Source organism: Pygocentrus nattereri, chromosome 29 (genome assembly GCF_015220715.1).
Source record: "Pygocentrus nattereri isolate fPygNat1 chromosome 29, fPygNat1.pri, whole genome shotgun sequence".
Taxonomy (NCBI): Eukaryota; Metazoa; Chordata; class Actinopteri; order Characiformes; family Serrasalmidae; genus Pygocentrus; species Pygocentrus nattereri.
The window spans coordinates 13,108,402-13,136,050 of NC_051239.1; the positions used below are offsets into that span (position 1 = coordinate 13,108,402).

General features: G+C 38.4%; 1 protein-coding gene across 1 annotated transcript; it reads right to left on the bottom strand.

The window, feature by feature from the left end:
• Positions 1-654: 654 nt before the first annotated feature.
• Positions 655-27,562, bottom strand: LOC108442081 (5'-nucleotidase domain-containing protein 2-like). Its single transcript, XM_017721943.2, has 14 exons — positions 27,150-27,562; positions 20,464-20,648; positions 17,003-17,077; positions 14,952-15,007; positions 13,722-13,815; positions 12,651-12,779; positions 8,516-8,576; positions 7,910-8,012; positions 7,181-7,282; positions 6,925-7,006; positions 6,709-6,795; positions 5,505-5,645; positions 4,968-5,032; positions 655-3,746 (listed from the first exon to the last, which is right to left on the bottom strand). Exons 1-14 carry the CDS (start codon positions 27,490-27,492, stop codon positions 3,485-3,487), a joined length of 1,785 nt encoding a protein of 594 aa, XP_017577432.1. The 5' UTR covers positions 27,493-27,562; the 3' UTR covers positions 655-3,484.
• Between the last annotated feature and the right edge of the window lie 87 nt (positions 27,563-27,649).

Consider the following 27,649-nt stretch of genomic DNA (forward strand, 5'->3'; position numbering starts at 1 on the left):
CAAGAGCCCCCCTGTAAAAAAAATCTAGTTTGCACAATCCCATACCCCACATGTAGTCTATCAGTCATGTTTAGTACGCAAAGTTTGCTTTACACTTACACTTATGACTTTTATCCAGAGTGAGGTACAGGACAGGTAATAGTGCTTTTTAACCTCAAAGATTGTATCCTAGCTATGAATACAAATGTTAAGAGTCCAAAAATACCAGCTAAGACACTGTTAGAACCAGAAGTCAGTGCTTCTCTAGTTTGCAATGGAGGCTAATGTAGCTAAAAAGTAATGGAAGAGTATACCCCATCAGTTAGCACTGCAAACTGTAGGCCTAAATCATTAGATGTTTGTCTCAAATTGAGTTAAGTAATCTCAAACAGACTGCCTTATAGGAGCTCCTGACTCTATATGATTAGTTATTCTCCAAACTAAAGGAACTATGGACAACATGTTTTGGCTGATCCTCAGTCCGAGAGCAAGACCAAGAAATGCCTACTTAATTTAAAGGTTTTGGGCCTAGTGTCTATAAAAGCTGCTGAACAAAAAGAGCCTAGACTAAATGAAGCTTTTAATAGTGAAACAGCACTGTAGACCAAGAACAGGCTTGATCATTTATACTGTTAAGTTTAAACTATGTAAAAGAGACAAAGAGGAGTAAGTAAATAATTTATAAATATTTTATTTAAATTTCTGTGCAATTTGATACAGTATAGTGGTCACATCTATCACGATTGCAGTTAAAACTAACCTACATACTGGTAGTTAGTTTATGACTTCAGTAGAAGCCTGCTGGAAACAGTAGAATAAAGTATGAAAAAATCACCCAGACAGGAGTGAAAGGTATGTTTTTCTGTCCTCTGTTAGGGCCTGTCCATTCTTTATAATCATAGCAGAAATATAATATAATCAGAGCAGAAATACAGACATTCTTTATTCAAACAAAAGTATAAAAGTACATGTTTCTAGATGTACTTAAAGCAAAAAAAGTAAAAAATATTTATTTAAAAAATGTTTCTAATTAAATGTTTGAAACAGGGTGTTCTATATTGTATATTAATTAGATGTGTTAATTATGTTAGAGGTGTATGCATCATATGCAAAACCATACACTCAATAGATTTTGTTTTGTAGAAATGTTTTTTGAACCAACCAGGTCAAACAGTTGAAAGTAAGGACATGGATGGGTTCTTGATAGCTTTGGCAGTAGCCAAAGACCTGCATAAATGCGCAGACATCTGAATCATCCTTTCTGGTTTCACACCCAGTAGGATTTCAATTAGCAAACAAGTTGCCACTTGATGAGGTGCCTAAATTTACGGTAACAAGCAAGTGAGTAAAAAGCGAAGTAAAAGTAAAAAGTATCAAGTGATAGAAAAGCTCAAGTACGGACACAAACAGCAGTGAAATAGTAGTGAAATACTTCCACTTTGTTACTTCCTACATCTGTTTGTAATGTACTGTAAAACAAAGTAAGAGTCTGACAAAGTAAACGACATTGTATTGGTATAGACCTTAATATGAGCAGTGGTTCCCAAATCAGTCTTCAACATAAATAAGCCTCTCACTGAATTATAACCTTCTAAAATCTGTTCGGTCTGAATATAAAAATGCGTTTTGATTTCTTTCTGTATAGCATTTATCCATCTGCTATGAGAAAAGACTAAGAAAATGCAATAAACAATTGATCACTGAAAAATTAGGTTGATTTTAAAAAGAAACTTATAGACAAACCTTGATCATCCTGATCATAAAAAAGCTTAAACTCCTTCCTAAAACATGTGCGTATATGTGGTAACAAAGTGCCACTAATATCTTGTGCGTTAAAGCATTATACTCAAAATAAACAAACACGAAACGAGTAAAAATGAAAGACCTTGACATCAATACCTAAAATTAACGAATATCTGTGAGAACTAATATACACTACTGTGCAAAATTAAGAGACCACTCAGAGGTCGGACCTCAACATCCGTAAAAGTGTTTGTTTGGGATTAGTTGGATCACGAAAAGCAGAAAATGCAACTAACTTCTAAAACTGAACTTTGGGGTGTGTAAAAACATCCCAGCTGATTTTTGAAAACTGAAAGTGTCCTGAAAAGAATGGAAACTACAGTATAGTTTGGGCATATTAAACACTGAAAAATTATATTTTGTTGTTAGGCTTTATTAGGCTTTAGTGTCATGTTATATTTCCTGGCACTAAAAATGAATAATTCTATAATAATTATATATATATATTATATAATAATTATATTTTAATGGTGTTTTCTGGAAATGAAATAAATGAAGGGTGATCCCTGACTATTGCAAACTACTGTATGTAATTACTTCATCAATGTCATCACATTTTACATCAACAGGGTCAAGTCTGCACTTTTTTGTGACTATAAGGATGTGGACACCTGACCATCACACCTATCTGAGTTTGTGGGACATCCCTCCCAAAACCATGGGCATTATTAACATTGAGTTACCCCACCCCTTGCAGCTGTAACTGTCTCCACTCTTCTAGGAAGTCTTAGAAGGCTTAAAAACAAGATGTTGGAGTGTGTCTGTGAGAATCTGTGCCCACTCAGTCAAAAGCGCATTTATGAGGTCAGGCAGAAGACAAAAAGACATGGCTCACAAACAATGTTCCAGTTCATCCCAAAGGTGTTCAGTATCCTGTGACAGTGCCACATCACTGCACTCTTCAGTATGGCCCATTCTACTGCCAATGTCTGTCTATGGACATTGCATGGCTATTCTTGATATTAAACACCTGTTAGCAATGGGTGGCTAAAGCACCTGAACCTGTACACATACTTATGGACATATAGTATATACATATATGCTTTGGCTATGTCTGTTTAGACTTCTTTCATTTGGATATTTGTGCCATGGGCTGTTTCCAGAACACTCTTGAAAATAAACGTGCTAAAAATGGGTTATTTGCATAATCCCACACAAAAATCATTTGCTTCTTTAAAAATGTAACTGATGGATGGTTGGAGAACCTCTTTTGTAAATGAAATGCGTAAGTGAGAACCTCGCCTTCACATAATGTACAGGAACCTTTAACTTCGCATAGAATTTTTATGTGAAGGTTCTTTTAATCTTCAAATGGTTCTTCATAGTCAGATCTCTTTTTCAAACAGCTCTCTAGGCAATCAAAAGTGGTTCTTCAATAGCAACACTCAAAGAACCTTTAGAGGCCCTATATAACCTCATCAAGCCATGAAGCTGAAAGGAAACATTAGTACCATACTGTAGAAAGTACTGTAGAAAGACTGTAAGAGACTGAGCTCTGGTAATGCACAGGTCTACAGGTTGACTAGACACCAGTCTTAGACATAATCTTTCACGTGTAAATGAAAATGAACAATGTCTCCAGTTCTTTCCCAGGTCCCTCAGGACATTCAAAATACCCCAAAGTCTCATAAATTGTGCATAATGCAGTGCAGATTCTAAATTCTAAACAAACTAGCAGAACAAATATCGGGTAAAACCTCCATTAGCGGATGTGGGCCATCTCTTCCAGAAAGGGGGTCTTCATGCAGCCTGTGCAGAGCTGGTCCATCCAGAGTGGGGCTTCATGCTGCAGGGGTGTGCGGCGAGGATAGAAGGTGTAGGAGAGGTCGTAGTTCAGCAGGCAGCTGATGGAAGCCATGTAGAGATCAGAGAAGCGGCAGAGCCGGCGAGAAAAGTAGGTAGGGTTGTGGCATGTACGGAAGATGCTGCCGAACTGCGGGTTGAACAGGTTCTTGATCCTGGCGCTGGGAGAGGGAGATAAAGACATGAAAGCAAGTCCCACATTCAGACTATTGCAGTTTAAGGGGTTAAAAAAAGACTATGGCATGCGTCCATCCCCTGGGCCTTGGTGTGGACCGGGAGGCGGGGTCTGGGCAGTGGAGTTCGGGACTCGAATCCCACATTTATGTCTCTTGTGGCCGTCATCGTTGCTGTCACCTCTCTGGCGGATGATGTCCTCCTCCCGCCGTCACATTCAAGGTTCTTCTCTTCCTGCTGTCCTCACTGGGCTTCACCCTCACTCAGAGTCCTTGCCCTGTCTTCCTGTCAGCTCTCAGGGCTGTCATCGGGGCCCGGGGGACTGCCGCATGCCATAAAGCCACACCGCAAATAATAATATGTGGACATTCAAAACACTGAGTTTGCATGGAGTGGGTTCCTCTTCTGAGAAGGATTTATGCTAAATTTGAATGTCTGAGGATTCCATTAAGTCTCAAAGCATTGGTCTGATCATGTTGTGTGGTAAGGTCTAGCTTGCATTTGGCATTCCAGTTCATTTCAAAGGTAGTGAATGGTGTTGAAATCTGGGCTTTATCCAGGTCAGTCAAGTTCTTTCACACTTAACAAAACATTTCTTTTTGGACCTCATGAGGATTGTCATGTTGAAACAGAAGGAGCCTTACCCAAACTGTTGCCACAAGTTGGAAGCACATAGTTCTAAAATATCATTGTATGCTGTGGTATTAAGATTTCTATTTACATCAATTATGTGGCTCTAATCATAAAAAACAACCCCAGATCATTACTCCTCCTCCACCAAACTTTACAGTTGGCAATATGCATTTGGGCAGATAGCAAAAGCACTTGCATTAAAGCATTTGGTGGTAGCATTCTGTAAGACTGTGTGGTCTACTACTTTGCAGCTGAGCTGACATTGCTATTAATTGTTTCAATTTCACAATAACAGCACTTCTATATTACTTAAATATATTAGCATGCTGCTTAATTTGAGCTCAAGATGGAAAAAAATTATGTTTACTAATGTTGTTCTAGATAGTATTTTGTTACCACTTTCTGGTGGCAATAAAAATGTGCTTTAAAATATTTATCTGAGCCCTGTGCAAAGCTGTATGTTTCTTTATGACAAACTGTTCAACATAAATTTAATAGCTCTGGTGACAACTGTATGAATTTGATCCACCATATAAGCTGTAATAAAAGACATATAATAACTTGGCTGCACCAACCGTAGCTCTTCTCGCTCTTTTAGCCATTCCTGCAGCACAGCTCTGGAGTCAGGATCTCGATACATCTAAACAAACAAGAGAAGAAATATATGCAACCATGTAAGATATTGTGTCACCTATACTTTCATAGATTGCCTTTTTAAAAATGGTTTGATGTTGCTAAACATCATATATACAATACTAAACATAAGGTGATGTTTTGGCCAAACATCAACTATATACTTCCTCCATACCTCAATAATAGTCAGTTAGCCAAGATGTGTTTGATGTCTGAAGTTTGCTACTTTAGTCGGTCATCACGGCTAATAGCTCGTCTGTAATTAAAGCTAAAACCTACATGTTAGCTTTGTGCAAACTGGTGTTAAACCAGTAGCTATTAACTTCCAATACTTGGCAGTTACATGCCCATGTAGGCAAAAATGAAGAAGCACACTTTGACATTAATACATGGCAAAAGAGAAAAACTAATTTATGGCTGAATTATTGCTCAAGTCATGCAAAAGTTAAGTCTAAGTTGTCCATTTATGTTGTCCTCACTTGCATGCGTTCCAGCAGTCCGGTGAGGGCCTGCAGCCAGGTGAGACTCTGAGCGTACTGCTCCGTGTTCACTACTTTCGTCTCCAGCTCCAGCTCCGGAACGATGGCTCCTGTGCGCCAGCCATGACGCAGCATCAGGTCCTGCACAGAATAATGCCTTCAGTTTCTTCACTGCTGGATCCAGTCTTGCTTTTAGACAAGCAAAGTCTATCTAAGAGCAAGACTTCAGTGCCATTTCAACATGCCACCTTTGGGTACTGCCAGGGCAGGTGCATGGGCAGGGCAGAATGGGAAGCCCAGACCACCAGAGGCGCCACTCTGCTGCCAGTTTATGAGTTCCTTTACCAGTGGCATCTTATGGGCTCCAGGGCAAAAAAATGTGTGGATTTTTCTCCACTTACTAGCATCTAAAGTTAACCTAAATGTTTACATGGGCCCTGTGCGATTGCCCTTCATCCTGCAGTAGTTACACCATTGCCCCTTATGTTTAAAGGCTATAAAAACAGCATCAGTAGTTGGCCAATCTGTTTACAAGGATGTGTTTCGATAAAGGAAGCTCCTAAATGTAGATGTGTATGTAAATGTAAATGTCTCCTAACTGGACACCATGCTATGCATACAACCTGCTGCATGCTGTCATTGTGTGAAATAGTAGGCCTGTCATGATCATGACATTTTAACTGATAATTAATTGGCACATAAATAACAGCAAAAAACAATCTAATTGTCTTTTTTGCTCAATGTATGCAGCCATTAAAGTAAAAGCCTAAGGTGAGCAAAATGGACAATCAGCCATCCTGCTTCTTAGCTGTTAAGTGATAGACAGTTCAAGCTCAAATAAACAATGGTGAAAGCTAACACCTGTCAAAAATAATCATAGTCAATTGAGAAAACTGCAGTCATATAATTATATAATAATTAAGGCTTAACCGTTGATGATAATGTTTTAATCTATGTCCTAATTAGTTGATTTCTTTTTTCAGGTTTGGTGCTGGCAGGGTGATGAGGGTACAGGTTCAGATGAAATGGCTGGAGATACATTTTACTTTGCTTTGGGAGTGTTGAGTGGCAGAATGTATGTTTTTTCCTGGGGCTTTACACAGGCTTGCAGTTCCTATATATTTGGAAGATAAATCACTCATCTTAATGATATGAAATATAAAATTTCGTTTGAGTATGAGGCCCTTCTTTTTGGTTTCATTACCGCTAGGTCACTGTAAAGATGGTCTCCGAAGTATAGCACCTTGGACCCTCTCCATCCTGTTAGTCGAAGGAAGTCAAAGAGGTTCCCCTGTAACGCACATATAAACCTTACTGTGTGATGATGAAGACTAAAGCATGGAAGATGGAGGCCACTGTACAATTAGTAGGAAAAAGGAAAGCCACATATGTAGAATGAATGAGGCTATAATAGTCAAACCTGTTTGTAGACTTGACCCTTGTCTAAGTTACTGATCTTATCCCACTGGAGGTCCCCTTTGCTATCCAAACGTCTAAATGGTCTATTGAAAGATGAATGAGAGAATATAGTTACAGGTTTTCTTCATACAAAACTCAAAATTTATTCAGACTGATATTTTAACAGAATATAACAGAATACTGCTTATGTTGCTTGTGTCACCCCAAAAAGTCAAAACATCAGGCGCAGTGCTCTTCTCAGATCATTAGGAACTTACTTGGCGCAGTCATTGAAGAAATGGGGCTTGTCTGCTTGCACGATGATAACATTGAAGAAATCTCTCCAGTCTTTGCCTACCATGTATCTCATCCCTTTGTCACTGACAACAAGACATCAGGAGATCAGGAGGCAGAATTATACTATATTTTCACTTCATTTCTCAAAGCAAAGCTCTTATACTTCAGTCATACACTCGAAACAAGGAATTTCAATTTGGTCTTATGAGTGGAATATTCCAGTGTTTTTCAACCTGACCTCTATTTGCTGTTTCTATGTGAACATACATATCAGCCCCTTAGTTAAAACAAAATCAGGTTCTTATGTAGGGTATAATTACATGGTATCGGCCTATCAGAACATACAAGGAACATGTTTAAATATCTCGGTGCACTGGAGAATTCAGATTTTGTGTGAGCTCATAAGTGTGCATGTATTAAAGATTTAACAATGACTAAGAACATGGCTTGTCCAATCAGATTTTAGAAGTGGTATTCTGATAGGCCGTGTCCTTGATTTATTTTTTTAACATTTATTCACCGGCTTTCTGTCAAAAGAACGTGTCACAATTTGCATCCCTAATAAGTCTACCATGCATAAATTAAGCCAGACCACATTTATACACAGTTATAATGTAAGCCTGTTTGGCTTCCACACATCATTTTTCAATTTGAAAGTTTAAATCTTCACATCAGATGCCAGATAGCAGGAACATTCCAGTCCTACTCACACAAAGCTGAAAGGGCTGTTTGTAATGAGGAACAGCTTCTTCCCATGACTAACTAGTCGATGTAGCACTGCGTATGTCTCCTCTCCTCTGAGAATATATTTTTCTGGAAGAAAAAACAACATAGCAACAATACGACAATCAACAAATATGACAACAAAGGCATATTTCATTAAAATGCCAACATGAATTAATGAATTAATAATGAATGAAGTCTTTGGTCAGAACTATTCCTGTTTAGCTACATTAATGTTACTGGATAAAAGACTGATTTGATGAAACAGTATCGAAGAATTATTGTGAAGTGGACAACAAGATGAAAAAACACCTCAGAAGAACAGGCCAAATCCTATAATCTCTAAGAGCTTTTCTTGTGAAATAAAACCCAAGTGAAAACCAGTCACCCATGGAGCTGAATCCTGACAGCATTTTCCACTGTCTACCTAATACATCTCACACTATGAAGATTCCAAAAACATTGAGGTCTCCGCATGAGAACGGCAGGTAAGTTCTCAAAAACTACCCCAAACTGGCACATCTTAGATATGTAGATTCAGGCATAGTATTAGCAGGTAAAACTTTTGTCAGTAAGCTGAAGACAAACCTTACCCAGATCCTCCATGATCCACTTGTACATGTAGCCTTTAATGTGCACCATGCCAATAGCTTCCTGAGAAAAAAGGGAAAAAAATCCTAGTTTTTCCCACCCCTTTAGATAAGTGGGCTAGATATAATTAGAAACACAAATGAATTAATTTACATATGCAACAATAACAATCATTAGAATTTGACATGAATTCAATTTTACACACTGTCTAATTGTTATGATGGCAAAATACATGACAACTAAGCAAGTGTACCAAAACACACCCTCTCAGCAGGCCTTCTCTCTCAGCATGGGAAATTGTTTTGAAAGGAGTTAATCTGTAATTTGGACAAAAACCAGTTGGAACTTCATATTACTCTGGAATTCCTCTTCAAACTGAACAGGCTGCTAAAGTCCCACGGCCTAATCAGGACTCCAGCTTGTTTGTTTACTGTTGCTTACTTTGTTTACTACAGTAAGCCTTTGAGTTTGCTTTATTCCTTCCCAAGAATCAGACACAGGCAAATATCATAATTCACACATGACAATTTAAATAGCCTATAATGTTTTCTCTCTTCTTTTTCACTCAGACCTCTAGACCTCTAAGAATTTACAGTGCTGTGCAAAAGTCATAGGCACTCTATTTTATTTTCAGAATCAAGTAAAAAGCAGAAAACATACTGAACAGAAGATTACACAGAAGCCTCAACAACTACTTCAGTATTTAGTGTGTCCACACTTTGCCTTTATTACAGCTTCCATGCTTTTCAGGAGACTCACTTTCAGTTCTTAAAAGAAAAGCAGGGATGTTTTCCAGCACCTCCAAAGTCCATTCCATAAAACTTTCCTCTACATGACACTATTACGGTGAAATTTGCTTATTTGTGTCTATTTCCTTTTCCCCGTAAGGGCTTCTTGACAGCCACACATTCCTGACTCATAGTGTTGAGTTGTCTTCTCACAGGGGAAGGATGGACAGAAACACCTGTGGATTTTTTCAGATCTGTGGTATGACTGAAGCTTGATTTTCTTCTTTCTCTGAAAGATGAAAGTTTTCAGTACTGTTTATCTGATCGGGACAGTTATGTTGGTCTACCAGGTCTTGCAAAATTGTTAGAAGTCTTATTTTCTCTGTATCTTTTCATCCATCATTTTGGAAACTTTTCACTTTACTTTCTTTTTCATCTTTGTTGCCCCTTCCTCATGTAAATGTATTAGCTTATATGCAATCTCTGCAGAAATATCTCCTTTTGCCATTTCAGAAGCATAAGAGAAAGAAATCTACACACAGCTGGTTTTAAGATAGGAAAGATGGAAGTGTTGAAGCCCCAGTGGAGTGCACAAAGGTAACGAGCAGGCAAATTAACAGTGTTAATAAACAGTGTTAGAGGCTTTTGTGAGATGTACTGTTTAAATATACACTGCTCAAAAAAATGGGAACACTTAAACAACACAATATAACTCCAAGTAAATCAAACTTCTGTGGAATCAAACAGTCCACTTAGGAAGCAACACTGATTGACAATCAATTTCACTGCTGTTGTGTAAATGGAACAGACAACAGGTGGAAATTATTGGCAATTAGCAAGACACACTCAGTAAAGGAGTGGTTCTGCAGGTGGGGACCACAGACCACTTCTCAGTACCTTTCTGCTTTCTGGCTGATGTTTTGGTCACTTTTGAATGTTGGTGGTGTTTTCACACTCGTGGTAGCATGAGACGGACTCTACAACCCACACAAGTGGCTCAGGTAGTGCAGCTCATCCAGGATGGCACATCAATGCGAGCTGTGGCAAGAAGGTTTGCTGTGTCTGTCAGCGTAGTGTCCAGAGGGTGGAGGCGCTACCAGGAGACAGGCCAGTACACCAGGTGACGTGGAGGAGGCCGTAGGAGGGCAACAACCCAGCAGCAGGACTGCTACCTCTGCCTTTGTGTAAGGAGGAACAGGAGGAGCACTGCCAGAGCCCTGCAGAATGACCTCCAGCAGGCCACAAATGTGCATGTGTCTGCACAAACGGTTAGAAACCGACTCCATGAGGATGGTATGAGGGCCTGACGTCCACAGATGGGGGTTGTGCTCACAGCCCAACACTGTGCAGGACGCTTGGCATTTGCCAGAGAACACCAGGATTGGCAAATTCGCCACTGGCGCCCTGTGGTCTTCACAGATGAAAGCAGGTTCACACTGAGCACATGTGACAGACATGACAGAGTCTGGAGACGATGTGGAGAACGATCTGCTGCCTGCAACATCCTTCAGCATGACCGGTTTGGCAGTGGGTCAGTAATTGTGTGATTTTGTTGTCAGCACATTCAACTTTGTACAGAACAAAGTATTCAATGAGAATATTTCATTCATTCAGATCTAAGATGTGTTATTTGAGTGTTCCCTTTATTTTTGTTGAGCAGTGTATATTAAATATATTAAAATATCTGTGTTTCCTGCTTTTTCTGACACTGAAAACTGAATAACTTGTAGTTAATGGCAGTTATTGACTGAAAATTAAACAAACAAAAGAGTAGTTTCTGACTTCTGCATAGAACTATATATAGTTTTTTGGCTGTATATGGTTCATGGATACAAACTAGAGTGTCGAGACCTGGCTTTTGTGAGTTCTTCAATTCAATATTTGCAAAAACTGAAGCAAACACTGCAAGTTTCATTGAATTTTCTTTCATGGAGCTACAAGCGAACTCTGCCTAAGTTCAATTCCACACAGTGCAGAGATAACACCTAATTTTCCCTGATGGAGAAAAGCAGATCCGCTCTCTGTGGATCATGAAGCATCAATGTAACCAGAGAACAGTCATGCTGAGCTCAGGGATCTCTTTACCACCAGAGTGTAATGAGAAAAAGCCTTTGTTTCAAGTGCATCTGCAAGACACCCCTGTCTCCTTGCTCGAGAACAGGGAAATGTAAACCTGCACAGCGTAAAACACTTGCACTTACGAAATGACCCCTGATGGTGATAGAACACTCAATATCCACAGCACAGAAACTGGAGCCCACCTGCACGGTGAGTGACAAGAGGGGAACTCACCACTTAGAAATGGTACAAAGGCTGGTCGAATTCCTTGCCAAATCCCACAAATCGAAATGAAAAGCTAGGGACAATTCTAACTGATCCAGACCAATAGAGTCAGAGTCCTAGGACAGATTGAATATCACATAAATACTCTAACCAGTAATCAAGTGTAACTGAAGTAAGCGTTTAAAACATAACGTCTACAAAAACCCTGGGAGCTCACATTAACTTCTAATGTTCAAATCCACTTTATCTGTCTCCTTTTTACCTTGTCTTTGTGTTCATTGGCAGAATGTTACACTTGTTTGCTTTTGGATTTTTGACCAATTTGTTTCTTTTCAGAGTTTCTACTAACGCTTTTCCACTGTCTCATTCTCCCATATTGTACAGCAGCAAACAATTTCAGATTCTGTTTACACCTTGCAATAACACGTGTTTCAGGGCTGAATCGAATCTGGATAAACTTTAGCCAGATTCCATTTGCACTATTAACTAAAATATGTCCCCAGTTTAACCCGATAATCTGGTTAATAATAATCTGATTGTACTTTTCCTCATTTGCGTTATACTTTGGTTACTTTATTCCCTGTTACTATACAAGTCAACAAGCTTGGACACTTTTATTAGCCCAGAGTGCAAGTTGTTTCGCTATTTATTCCTTTACCTGCTTGTCAGCATTCAGCAGACACGTTTCTCCTTATGTAATTGTACACAGACAACATAAACACATTGTGCTTAACCTCTGAATGTGGTTTGAATGATCCATTCGTAATCCGCTCACAGTGTGCCCTGGGAATTTTTACACCTGGCTTTTCAGGTGCTCAAGTGCAATCCAAACATGATCTGTTCACCAAAAATACATTTTAAAGCAAGGCATAAACAGGTCCTTAAAGTGCACCCTCAAAGCAGGGTGAAATCTCTGTCTCACACCCTTGAGTGGCTTACTCCTTTAACACAATGGAGAAACCTTGGTGCCTTCATTATATAATTTGTTTTTACAATGTTCATAAGATAAGTACTTAAAACAGTGCTTAGAAACTATGTTTTGGCAGCAGTGCTCACAAGCAGTGCCATGGCACTGCAAGAGTTAAGCTCTTCACTATTTTTAATGAAAGTTTCTGTCCACACTTACCGAGACATCTTTATACAAGTGCACAGGGTCGTACTCTATGTCATTGGAGATGAAGTAGTCGTTAGCAACCGCCAGAAGAGTCATCTCAGGTAGAGAGAAGACATCCATGAACTGCTTAACATTTGGACCCTGAAGACACATTTGATCTGTTGATTCCACAATGCTTATCAAAATAAACAAGATCTCATCACAGATTTACCAACTCAATTATCTAAACCAACAAAATATATATCAAGATCGTAATAACAGTCTTTGATCTTTTTCAGTTCCGTTACATAAACTTTATCCTTTATGTGCTGATACATTGTAATTACACAACCAATCTGCAACCATAACAATGACATAAGAATAATCCAACCAACAGGCCAATGGTGAGGATTTTGAACTTGTTTAGAATTTCATTCAGGCTATACTTGACCTCCTTTACTTAACCTCCTTTGACCTCCCCTCTGCTTCCACCACTGGCAGAGAAGAAATCCAATTTAATAGACTCAAAATACACCAAAAATAATTATCCTGCTGCCCTGCAGGCAGAAATGCAGACTACAAAAACAGGAAAGAGGTTAGAGAGGATGTCACGTTAGGGGGGCATTTTCATAAGAGTGGAAAGAATCTGAACACAGGACACAGCGTCAAACAATCTGCTGGATTAGTAGTGAGACACTTCCACAATTTCCCTACAAAATTACATCGTCTGACTTGATAAAACCTGACACTAAGCCCATGTAATCAACTGCAAACCAGTGTTTGGTCAATTCGAATCTAATCCTAAATTAAAGTCCTGTTTCCAAAATGCTGCTTGTATGCAAAGTCAAGGAGAGCCTTTTGCAGAGTTAACAAGTTTGAAAATGCAGATAAAATATGCTGGCAGTAATTCACTGTCTTGCATTACTACCGATGTTCCAATAAAGTTACAGAATTGCAGAAAATTTAAGATTAGTCACTTTACTTCAAGGTTGAGAACTTTTTTAATTACGTACATTCTTCTATGTTTGAGATCAGAATCATACCACAGACACAATTCTTAGAATTAATTTGTCAATGGACATTACACTGACAGCAATTACTGACCTTCCCATAGAAACCACTGACTTGGTTCAGGGGCACGTGGTGCGTTCCATCATACAGCCTGAGCACTTCTTCATCCGGCACTGGATTTAAACCCCTGCAGTAATGATTTTATGGTGAAGTACAATACAAAACTCATGTGCAGTATGCAAATTACAAAGCAGGGCTGAAGCCAAGGGTAAGCCTACCCAGACTGATCACAGGCCCATCCAATCAAATGGAGAAAGAATATCTATTAAGCTGGTGTTTAACATAATGTAATTTGATTTGCGTGAGTGCCGTCATTGTATTATGGCCACTATGAAATCATTGTGCTCTCCGCATCCTTCCTGAATGTGTAAGGTTTAATTGAACAATCCCAGACTCTGTCTAATTTTCAGGATAGGCTCCAGGACTCCCCCGCGACCCTGAGGGAGAAGCGGCTTAGGAAATGTGTGTGTGTGTGTGTGTTTGTCTAATTTTCATAGCCTACCAATCACTGTTCTGGAACTGATACCATCCTCCATTGCCTAAAGCCTTCACATCTTTATTATCGCATCAAGAATGCTCACAAGCACACACTACGCACCCTTACTGCAGCCTTTCACAAGGACTGCAACCTTGCAAACTCAGCAGCCAATTCCTCAAAAGTCCTTGAGATTACATACATACATTTACAAATACATTTGACTTATCATACACTGCCATTATACCTGTAAACACTGTAGATCACCCTTGAAGTTTCTTGCACACTGTTGACATCATCAAAGAGGACACTGAGGAGGGCCGCAGGGTTTAGGGCACCATTTAAGACTGGGCTGTAGCCTTGAATGATTATAATCAGGTTTTTAAGTTTGCTGTGTAGTATTTCCTCTTCTTTGTGCATTTCAGTTATCTGATTTTAACTCAACTGTCTTCATTGGGGAAAAGTTGTCCTGTAAAGTGTGGACACGTGCTTTATAGTGAAAGGTGTTGCACTGTTGCTTGTGTTTATGCAAATACAGAATTCTGGTTGATGTATACACAGTCTTGTTATCGTTTTGCAGCACCATAGGGGTGGAAGCACTGGAGTAGGTACAGTGATGACTGCGCTGCTGTCAGCAATAGGTTATAACCTATGTTAAAATGTTATGATGCTGCGGGACATTTGGCAATATTATTTTCCAAGTGGGCCTACCCACTTTTTCATAGGCCTCCCCAAAATATTTGTATCTGCTTAGGCCATTTCTACAAACACAAAGGAACAGCACTCACCTATACACTGTTCCCAGTTGAATGTAATGGAAGGCATCTATCTTCATTAGAAGCCCCTGTGGAAACAACAAAAATGAACACACGGCCAGTTTCCCAGACTCTGACATCAGTTTAACACTATTTATGGAGTTGGCATCTCTTATTTCTGAATCTTGCTTTAGAACAAAGTACCAACATGAGTCCTACATTTTTGATTAAATGTTCCCCACTAATGCTGCTACTAGTATTACTACTACTAATAATAATGATAATTCTTCTTCTTCTTACTATTATTATTATTATTATTATCATTATTATCATAGTAATAAAAATAGTAAGAATATAAGTGTAAAACATTGGTTAAAAGGCCCATATCCTTCATTTTCATTACAATTTATTGTTCTCCCTGAAGTCCACATCCGTGTGGCATCATGTCCCAACAACAGTAATTTCTTTTTACATGATCATTTTCCAAGCTCTCTTCATACCTTAGAATTGCTAATAAAATAAATCAAAATCCTGCATATAATTTCAGAACAGTAATCCAGTCCCCCAGAAACCTCTTCTAATTAGTTCATTAATTTAGGTGCAGATACTGCTGACACAGCAATTCAGTTGCACACACAACTTGTATAATCTCCCTAGAAAAGTATTGCTAATAGAATAGAATGCTCTGGAGCAGCCGCATATAAAGTCAACATGCCCAACGCCAAAGCATCAACTAAAGGGAAATAGAGCCCCCAGCAATTATCTCTGGGGCTGTGGAATCCAAATCAACACACAAGTCCCTCAATCCAGAGAACACAGTTCTATTTGTGGAGCAAACTTCCTACTAATACTGTTGATTTTAGAGACTCTGGGTGAGGAGGTGTCTACAGACTTTTGGAATGTTTGAGACATAAAAGACAAAATATTCAGTGCCAATAATATCACAAAATACAAAACATAAACCCATAAAAATGAACAACAAAAGGCTCATTTAAAAAGTAATAATAATAATAATAATAATAGAAAATAAATCAACATCTGCTTTTGATTCCTTATGCTCATCATATTGTTTGGAAGTCCAGTAAATTCTATACACAGAAAGTGTCTCAAATCACATTTTGAGACAGATCAAATTTTAAGCATTTTTCAGGCTGTGATGCCTAACATTACATATCTGAGCTATCTAAGGCATTCTTTGTGACATTAAAGGGGAGATATGACAAAGAATGTAATGTTTTTCACCTTTTGAAAATGATTGAGGAGAGCTGGACATGAATGTTCACATTGTGGTTTTTGCTAAATAATTTTAAAAGTATTTGAACAGGATTTTTAATAGACGTAATCTACACATGCTACAACTGAAAACATAAACTCTGTTTCTACTACCTGGTGTTTATGAGCAATGGAGCCTAAAAGGGCAAGAGTGCAAATATTATGACTTCCCCCACAGACGGGGCTAATTCTACCAGTCAGACGGGCTAGTTGTACCAGCTGCTATAAAAGTCTGATAAGTTGATATTTAACACAATTGATTCAATACAATTCTACATATAATTAACTATTAGTTAACAATTCTACACCAAATTAACTTTCTTGTCTAAATACATAAAAATATCTGCTTTAAAATTCATATGATTAATGAAAAGAGACGATATGCTGATAGATATACTTTTGACTACAAAGTAAAACAATAGGCTTCAGCACCCCCTGTGACCCAGGAGGATAACTGGCTTAGATGATGAATGAATGAATGAATTAATTGATTAATTAAGTAATCAGAAGTGTGGTCCACTTGAATGCACTGGTCCTTGATGCACTGACTGAGTGGTATAGTACATGGACTTATAAAATAAAGCTGGGACATTTTGGGAGCTGTCTTTTCCAATCATTTAAGCTTCTTACTGAGAGGGAGAGTGTGTACACTCGGATGGTACTTTTTTGCCTTTATCCAAATGTAATCTCCAGAGCCACATTTCCAAGAAGTCATCTTCCCTCTTTGTACTTGTGTATCCATCCTACTGCATGCTTGAGCATAATCGTTTTATCCACAGATTAGAGGAATTTTACATTGTTTATGAGTTTACCTTCTGAATGTCGTAGTGAAGGCCCCGTGCTGCGAAGTTTGGAAAGTAGTCATACTTACTGATGGCTTGTGGATACTAGAAGACAGGAAAGAAATCAGAAGAAACTGGTAACTGATATGAAATCATTGCAAGCAAAGAGGTACTACATACAGAACACAAAGCACAAAGTAAGAGACCAGCCTTTATTTATTTAATTTGAGAAAACTGAAAATATAGTTAAGCACAGAGAAGCCTCAACATCCAAATATATTATTATTATTATTATTATTATTATTATTATTATTATATTACTTTTCCAGTATTTAGTGTATCCCTTGCTGTTTTGGCTTTTAAAGAGATATTTTTTTGTTGCTTCCAAACAGGGGCAGAATTAGGCCCAATCCCATTTGACCCCTCGCCCCTACCACTTGGCCCTTAGCCAAGGCCCTCTGTTTTGCACGTTCGTGTCTAGGGTTAGGGTGTGCCAATTTCTGTTGAGATAGAGGGGTAGGACGACATGTTAGGGCTACATGGCCCTTCAAACGGAGGTTTTTCAGAGGCTCACTCCAAATGGAGTGTTATGAGGAAAAAAACAAAAATCGGCAAGATGGCTGCGTGAGCGACCAAAGAAACCCACAAATGTAAGTCAAGTATTTTCTCCATTTAAAAATATGATAACCACTGTATTATCTTAGTTTAATGTCGTTTCAATGTATTATGGTCGTTTTCTTCATAACAAGCACAAAAAATCTCTAACAGCCTGCTAATGTCTCGGGAGCTATAGCTAACTTTCCCGTTCCACCTTAAATAGTCCAGCAGTGTTGAAGCATGAAGCGCCAGAATGTCACTGCTGCTCCATTTAAGGTGGAACGGAAAAATTCAAACAAGAAGCTGGCGAGTAGCTGACTTCAGCTTGGTATCACCAGCGAATCAGGAGTGGGTGATAATAAATAATTGTCTTGTACCTCCTCTTTGAAGGCACATGATGCCCTAAATGTAACTAAAGCCCAGCAGTGAGGAGCTGAACTTCTCCCTTCTCTGCTATCACTGAATACGGGCAGGGCCGCCTACAGAGCAGCGCTAGTAGTCTGTTAATAAAGCAATGTATATATTTTTTTGTCTTATTTGAGGGTTGTCCCATTTCATAGGGCAAGATTTCAACCACTGAGGTTTCGAGGTGACACTCGAAAACAAGGGTTGGGGTAAAAAGGAGAAATGGGAATGGGCCTGAATGAGACTGAAGCCAAAAAACAGGAATTTGCCCCCAGGATGCACATTTTTTAATTAGTCAAGGCTCTTTGCCCCTGAGTGACACAACTGTCTACATAAAAAATGCAAAAAATCATCATTAATCTAGTCTTTATATGTAATATTTCTTATTTTGAGATTTTGTTTTAGGGACATTATAAGAATATTTAACAGTAGAATTTTTTTTTACCTTTTTAAATGTGTAATTATCCACCATTAACCACACTGGCAGTTAACTTTGCTTAAAACAAGCAAAATTATCTGTCAATATAATGAAATTATTTGGTACAGAATAGCAGCAGCAGTAAAGTGATGAGTAATGAGGTTACTTTCTCCAGGGAGCTAAACGTAATATAATCCTATTACATTTTTGTGAGAAGTACTTAGTAACTTGTAATGGATTTATTTTTGACTAATACACACACACACACACACACACACACACAAACACACACACACTATATTTCCAAAAGTATTCGCTCGTCTGCCCTCACACACAAATGAACTTGAGCGACATCACGTTCTTAATTCATAGTTTTTAATATGATGTCGGCCCACCCTTCGAGTTTTAACAGCTTCTACTCTTCTCGGAAGGCTTTTCACAAAGGTTAGGAGTGTGTCTATGGGAATTTTTATTTATTATTATTATTATTATTATTATTATTTATTTATTGTATTGTATCGTATCTTATTGTTATTGTATTGCATTGAATGGCACAGAGTTCTGCGTTCAACTCTGTTTCTTTTTCTCTTGGTGTCTGCAGTGACATTTGTTTCTAGCAGTATCTGAGCTCAGGTCTGTCTTTTTCTCTAAGCTATTGGTAACTAGCAAAGATACTTTCTCTAGATTGACAAAGCACTTCTTGTAAGTCGCTCTGGATAAGAGCGTCTGCTAAATGCTGTAAATTTAAATATAAATGTAAATTTTTGACCAATCTTCCAGAAGCGCATTTGTGAGGTCAGACACTGAGTTCTTTTCACTGGAACTAAGGGTCCAAGCCCAACTAATGAAAAACAACCCCACACCATAATCCCCCCTCCACCAAACTTTACACTTGGCACAATGCAGTCAGAGAAGTACCATTCACTGTTCTTGAGCTAATCTGAAGGCCACTAAGGTCTATAGTGATTGACTGTGCAGAAAGTTGGTGACCTCTGCGCACTATGCGCCTCAGCATCCGCTGACCCCACTCTGTCATTTTACGTGGCCTACCACTTCGTGGCTGAGTTACTGTGGAATATTTAGTAGTGAGGAAATTTCGCAACTGGACTTGTTGCACAGGTGGCTTCCTATAACGGTACCATGCTGGAATTCACTGAGCTCCTGAGAGCGACCCATTCTTTCACAAATCTAGAAGCAGTCTGCAAGGCTAGGTGCTTGGTTTTATACACCTGTGACCATGAAAGTGATTGGAACAGCTGAAGTTACTGATTTTCATGGGTGAGTGAATACTTTTGGAAATATAGGGCATCTCAAATACATTCAGTGATGTTCAGGGCAACAGTTTTGGTGGTCTACCAGGTTCTATGTGTTTGTTAAGAGTCCCATTTTCTCTGAATTTACAATAATTTTTGTATGCCAATTTTGAAAACTCCTGTTTTATATTATCCTGATTATCTTATATATATTCTCCTTTGAAATACTTAATAGAGTAAGTAAATACTTACTCTAAACATAAATCATTAATACATACTGGCCATTTTCACTGAATAGGAAATAAATGAAGGGGGGGTTCTCAGATTTTTCCATAGTACTGTATATTGTAACTTCATTTTAACTTTAAAAACATTACTATTTTAAAATGCACAATACTATTATAAAATTTGTTAGATTTTTAATAATATAAACCAATCTAGTTGCAAATAAATGTATAAAATGATTCTAATATGTTAGTCCAATGCAATTTTACAGGTTTCAAATAATAGTACTGAGAAAGGTGTATAGCACTGAGAATGACGTTATGAAAAAAATAATATTCAGAATCATATTTTGAAAAGAGGCAGATATTTAGACAAATAAAGAATGTGAACAGATAATTACAGTATATGTCTTATTACAGCTATCAAACATTGTTTGTTGGAATACTGATACATCTAAAAATAGCTGTTGTTGTCTTGTTGATACTATTTATGTCTACACAATATTTACTGCAGTATATAAAACAAAAAAAATATTTAACACAAACTTGTGAGTGGTAATGTATTGGGCTGATTATTTAACTGCTGTCCTTCACCTTAAAGTGTTTGATGAGGAAGTCTCGGGCATTGGTGTAGATCATGGCATCCAGAGCATTGGAGTAGAGGGCAAGCGTGTAGTCATAGTCAAAGCCATAGATGTCCACCTCTGACAGACTGACTTCATTATTGGCGTAGATGGTAGATGAATTGAGCAGGTTACACACTCCTGGTGGGATCAGGTCTGGACAGAGTGGGAGAGAATTAATAGAAATTTGAAGATAGAAAAGAAGATTTTTCAGGAGATTTGTAGAGAAAACAGACAAAAAGAGGACATTTGTAAATCAAACAAAGAAGCTGGTGTTCTCAGAACAATGGACTGACTACCAGAGACCAGACCTCAATATCACTGAATGTGCCCAGGATTACTTAGAGAAGCAGAAAATGTTACCAACTGCTAAGACTGAAATTTGGAGGTGTGGGAAAATATCCCTGCAGTTTTTTTTTGAAAAACTGAAAGCAAGACTCCTGAAGACAATGGAAGCTGTAATAAAGAAAAGAGTGGACATATAAAATATTGAAAGATATTGTATTAAGACTTCGTAGTTGTGGCTTCTGTGTAATTTTCTGTTAAATATATCATCAAAATAGTAACTTTACAGGAGACGGCAAAAACATTTCAACTTTTAATTTTTTATTATTTAACTTACTGAACTTTTATTTCCATTAACTTTTAATGCAAGTTAATGGAAATAAGTTTTATTCCAATTAATTTGAGACCATTTCTATTGCTTCAGTCACAAAAAATCCACACAGTGTAAAGGACAGCTTCAGTGTTCAAATGATGTAGAAAAATAAAAATCAAATTATGTTTTAAACAGCAACGATATGTTTTCTTCCTTTTTCCTTACACTGAAAATATTACTACTGGAAATGAACGGGAAATAACCATGCATAATTAAGTACTTAAGTATTTATTAATTTATTAATTAAGTAAGGTTAAGTACATGATTTATTGAATATACACCTGAATATCAGTGACTTAAGACCGACATTCTGCACTTTAACCTCACAGTCAACAGATCATTTCAAATCCAATGTGCTGAAACACAGAATGAAAACAACAACAGTACCACATCCAGTTGGACTGCACTGTAGTCACCAGTGTAAATATAAGCTGATTTTATGCTGTGTCTCAGCACACCATTCAAACAAAGTCTTCCATCAGATCAGTGACCGCATGTAGACAGTAACAGGGCAAACAGTAAATATCAGGAAAGGAGCCAAAAAGTCTAATTTGTTCACGTCCCCAGGAAATGGATTTATAAATATCATTTTAAAGGTGACTGAAGCATGCAAGCACATCGTGCACACTTTAACAGTAGGAAGCAAAAGAAAACATTATGGTTGTAAAGGTTTTGAAAGGAAGTGTTGACTCAGTGTTTTCTTTCTATTTGTTCTCCCTGTGCAGTCATAAAAGCAGTGGTTCAGTAAACAGAGTGAGATTAAAAAGGGTCACCGGCTGTTGCCCAATCTGTTGGCAGACTCTGGGCTAGAACCAAGAGTTAAAGAGAAGAGCAAAGTGGGACAGTGAGTGACTGACTCAGAGATTGTCAGCAAAACAGCTGAGCTAAGGAGGCTCCCTCTCTCTCTCTCTCTCTCTCTCTCTCTCCATCTGAGCATCTTTACATAATAGAGTCTATGAAGTTCATAACTAGGTCCTGCTGCAGTTTTTGAAAGTTCAGCTTCTCACGCTTCAGTCATAATGCAATGTGTATTTTTTGTCATATGAAAATGATTTCAAGTCTTTTAAATGTTATTTGTTTTATTTATGTCAGTAGCCCCATCTGTTTTTTAGTACTTACTGAAACCAAGTCCAACACCATACAGTGTAACCTCCTTAGAATTAAGCAGATATTAGGGTTAGGGTTAGGGTGAGTGCAATGTACCTTAACAGTTCAATCATTAAAATCTAGTTGATTTTAAATGACACACATTAGCTAGCTTTGCTATATTAGTAGCCTTTGATTAAGTAGTGCGGCTGTGGTGAAGAGTGGGTTTTGTTCCTCACCAGAAAGCCGCTTCTGTACAGCTGTAAATAAAGTGCGTTTCATAGTTTTGATCCTCGTTGGTCTCTTTAAGCATCAGTCTCTGTAGCTCAGTGATAGCAGAAATCACATCTGAGGCTAAACCGATTTTGTATTTTGTTTGAGTTGTAGATGAATGTCCTCTAAAACCAGACATGCACTATGTGATTTTACAAATCTTGTTCTTTGGTGACCGTACATTTGAAAAGACCATCATGTATGGACATAGCCTGCAATTTATGTACTTACACTGTATGAAAATACACTGTCCGTGCTGCTATCCAACATTAATTTCAAATAAAGTTGTTTCGTTCAAAATAACATGGTGCCAAACACTGAGCAAACAGAAGCTAATCAATGCTGCTAACACCATATGCTGAAGTTAAAAACCAGGCTTGGGTGTAAACCGTCTATCTTCTGCCTATTAGTGTTTATAATGTCAGTATCGGTTCATTTTTATGAGTAGAAGTACGAGTAAATGAGCACAGAATTGGGCCGATACATAACACCAGTATCAATATCAATGCATCCCTAGTTTAGATACATATTATTTAGGCAGGATTGGGCAAAATACTGAATACACTGTCCTAAATGTATTCAGTAAAGTTCTCCATTACAGTACATAAAAAGTAACATGTTCAGAATACATTTACAATAATATACATTTGACTACTTCTTATTTAATTCACACTGATCCTTGCTGTTACTGGTGGGAAGGTTTCTTCATGTAATTCTTCAGTTAATATATTTTATGAAAAAAAAGAATTATTCAAAAGACTACAAAAATGATTACAAATCTCTTAACATTATTTAGGCCATCATAGCCTGTGTCAGTTCACTGCTGCTTCCATTACATTGTCCTTTGATGACCTAAGCCAACACTTTCCATATCCCATTGAAAAAATCTAGCTAATTCAACTATAAAGTGGGTTACTATGTGATTTTCAGTTAATAACATGCATGTAACTTGCCATAAAATGCATGTAAGTCCAGTACAATACCAAAGTTCATCACTCATGAACATGTCCAACAGAAGACTGTGAAGTTCGGGTATGTTCAGGAACACGACAATTAATAACTGATCATCACATTGATTTATCAGTCTACTCAGGCTTTAGCAGAGCTCAGTAACACTGAGATTAATAACTGATCATCACATTGAGTTATCAGGCTACTCAGGCTTCAGCAGAGCTCAGTAACACTGAGATTAATAACTGATCACCACATTGATTTATCAGTCTACTCAGGCTTCAGCAGAGCTCAGTAACACTGAGATTAATAACTGATCATCACATTGATTTATCCGTCTACTCAGGCTTTAGCAGAGCTCAGTAACACTGAGATTAATAACTGATCATCACATTGATTTATCAGGCTACTCAGGCTTTAGCAGAGCTCAGTAACACTGAGATTAATAACTGATCATCACATTGATTTATCAGTCTACTCAGTCTTTAGTAGAAACTTCAGTTTTTGAATAAATGAGTTCCATACAATTGAAAAGTGAAAAGGTTTACATTGACTGGCTCTCAAAATATAAACATAAATAGTAAGAATTTTGCCAGAACAATAACATCAAGAGTTTGATATAATTTTTACAACAGTATAATTAACATTATCTTTGGCTAAATTACTATATTCTACTTTTTACGACTTTTTACGGTTTAAAAAAAACGGATGGGCAACAGCCTGCTAGTAGCACCACCACAGCCCACTGGGGGGCATCAGGCCACATGATGGAAAATAGTGATTTGTATGACCATTTTCACTGTTAGAGAGCTGTATAGACTGAACAAGATGTCCACATAACAAACTACCACATAACAGCAAAGAACAAAATACACAAACCTGATAAGTCTATTTTCATGTACCAAAAACAACCCTAAAACTAATTCCTTTTTACATCACCATTTTCCAACCTCCCTTTACCTCTTAGAATCAATCAGGCTATTTTGTTACTGTGCCTTTGAGACTGATGTATGTAAAGGACTTCTGTACAGATTGGTTAACTTCAGTCTGAATGGGCAGGGCTAAACTGCTAAACAGGTGGACACAAGTAAACGCGCTTGTTTTTGTGACAGTGTAAAGCAATGAATTTAAAGTAGGCTGTTTTTGCAGCAGTATTCATTTTTACAAGACCATTTTCCAACCTCTCTTCAACCCTTAGAATTAAACAGGCTATTTTTGTCACTATGCTTTAAAGATTGACACGTCTAAATGTTCTGATTGGCTGCCTTGGGCCTCAAAAAGCAGTTCAGACTGAAACTCTCCTTACAACTTCAGCGGTTATCGGGTTAAATATTAATCTTCTGGTTTTCCTGATAAAACCAATTATTTCAGGCTGTATAGATTGGAGAGTGAGTGCACATTTTGACAGTTCAAAAAAATAAACTTGGCAGTGATTAGTAGGCAGGTTGTAAGATGACAAAGAACATGTAAATCCTCTTACTCTCTTACAGAAAGAAACAGCGCCTGATGGACAGGCACATTTATATCCATGTGCATCTATTTTTAAGGGCAACACAAATCAGAAATCCTAACACACTTTTCCTATATACTGTGACATGTTTCTAGTGAAACATGGTATCAAGGAGGGTCTCTGAGCTAGCTGAGCGATTCTCTCATTCATATATGGGGTGGGGGGAGGAGGAGGTTAAACATGATGTCATTGGTAAATATTATTTTTACATTTAAAAATCTTTTAAATCATATGATTTGATAACTCTTGCTTAATATGACCAGGAACATGAACTAACAAGGTAAAAACGGTCAATTCCAGTGACATACTTTGTAATCTTTGAAAGGCTGAGCATGGTTGGTGCTCAGTTCGTTCTATTTTTAGTTGTTTGCTGATTTCACAAATCCAAGCTCTGTCCAACAGTACAAGAGGTAAAAGGCATTCTAACTGGACAGCCTTCACTTTTGGTTTAACTTCTTCAGTTTTACTTAATCCCGATTCCTGAAATATTCTCCTGAAAATCAGTTCAGTTTACCAGATAACTTAAGTCAAAAGTGAAGCACGTCTAATAGGAGAAGGCGTAGGTAACATTCCTATTGGACAGTGGTTATTTTGAGCTTGAATTATCCAGTTTGGTGAAAAATTCTGCTGTATGAATGATCCTCCTGGTCCTGGAGTACCACTGCACTGCACAATGCAATGTTATCCCTGATCATAACATGCCTGATGAGCTTATTAATAAAAGGCCTTTCTGAGTTGACCTGGCCTGACCCGTGCTGTGGAGCAGGGAACCACTGAACTTGGAAGAGGTGACTGGATTGAGAAACAGTGGTGTAAATAAAGCCCGAGCAGAAACATGCTTCATCATTCTCATCTCGACGGCTTGTTTATACATCGCTGCCTTGTGCAGAAAGAAAACTTTATGTCCAACCTTTTCTTTCAGCTCTGAGGCATATTTAGTTGCACTTTTAAACATAACAGAAGGCAGAACTACAACTGTGTTCTAGATCAGACTTTCATGATGAGTTCTCCATCAGTGTCCAGGGTAAATACATCAGTTAAATTACACCGTATTCTGTGTCTTAGTCTGGAATAATATCTGCCATAAACTAAAGGAGGTTCTACATAGACCTGGCTAATATGATATTTAGTCACAATGTGCTTTTCTGAGCATATCATCGATATCACCAATACTTAAAAATCACTTCCCAACTGCATATTTGATCAAAAAGACAGCATAATTAGCCCTGGTTTACTGAACGTTAATTCCAGCACAGTGTGAGAAATGTTGAACACAAGTTACTGATTTATTAGGTTTGGCAGTACTTTTAAATATGTGGCCCTATGTTGTCTGCTCTAATCAGATTTAAGAACAAATAAATATTGTGACACATCATGTATCGTAAAAACTCCCTTAAGTATCGTGATATTACATTTTGAAATATCGCCCACCCCTACGTCTACATGATTTCCACAAGAACACTCAATTAAGAAAACAGTCCAGGCTAAAACATTCCTTACAACTTCAGTCTGAACGGGTGGGGCTGCTAACAGGTGGTTATATGTACAGGCATGTGTTTTTTGTGATATCAAAAAGCAGTGAATTTAAAGTGAGCATCATTCAAAATTCATTTCAAAATTCACTTTTACAGCACTGTTTTCTATGGAGCCCTGCTGGTGACATCCCATATAAATAACAATAATGCGTGGCTACAGGATAATTAAGTTGTGGCAACAACTTATCATGGCATGGGAATAAGATCATGTCTTATTAAACTGTGGTCAAGGATGAATTATTTTATTGCCACATTTTACTAAGTCGTTACCACGCATTCATTATCTCGTTCCCTTGTCTTGCTAAGTCATGGCCACGTATTATTTTTTTATGGATACGGGATGTTACTACACTGTAGGTTGAAATATTACGGAGCCCTGCTGGTAACATCCCGTATCCATAAAAAAATAATACGTGGCCATGACTTAGCAAGACAAGGGAACGAGATAATGAATGCGTGGTAACGACTTAAGTTGTTATACTGTATTACTCAGATATTAAAGGAACCCTGTATCCCTAAAGGGCAGTACTAGAGGAGCTTTACAGCGCTGTATAGTACAGAAACACAGTCAACACGTAACTGCGGGACTTTTAACTCGTAGAGGCGGCAGCCTAAACAGCACCGATATCACAGAGCGCCCGTACCGTGGACCAGCCGCTTCATCTCGTTGTATCGAGCCCACAGGTAGGACGTCTGCTCCACCTTCAGCGCCGTGGATGAGAAGGAGCGTCCGGACACGTTCAGCGACTCCTCGCTGCGCGCTTTGCCCCCTATTTGGTGTCTGGACCCCGCAGGCGAGGCAGGCGGCACCGCGGGCGGAGAGGCGCCTTTGCACAGCCCATCTCTGCACGACTGCTCCGCGCTGCACGCGGCACAGGGCGCGAGGCGCTTGCTGGAGAAGTTTCGGTCTTTTCTCGCGAGCGGCGGAGTCCTGCTGCCGCTCTGCCACAGCGCGCGCCCGAGCCCGCCAACTCTCTGCAGAGACATTTTACATGATTTTAGATCTTTATTGACACGATTCTGCTGATAAACTCGGAGCAGACGTCACGGCGGTCGCTCCGCTCCGCTGACTGAGCTCGCCTCACCCCACCACGGCTCTCTGGACGATGGAGTAGAGGGCGTGTCGAAACGAGCGGGCGGGGCG

What these genes read in the sequence shown, in the direction of transcription:
- LOC108442081 (XM_017721943.2), bottom strand. Translation starts at nt 27,492, where the DNA reads ATGTCTCTGCAGAGAGTTGGCGGGCTCGGGCGCGCGCTGTGGCAGAGC. An exon ending in GATGAAGCGGCTGGTCCACG is followed by an intron (nt 20,649 to 27,149) that starts GTACGGGCGCTC and finishes CACTCTGTCCAG; the next exon opens with ACCTGATCCCACCAGGAGTG. An exon ending in AACAGCCCTTTCAGCTTTGT is followed by an intron (nt 7,283 to 7,909) that starts GTGAGTAGGACT and finishes TCTTGTTGTCAG; the next exon opens with TGACAAAGGGATGAGATACA.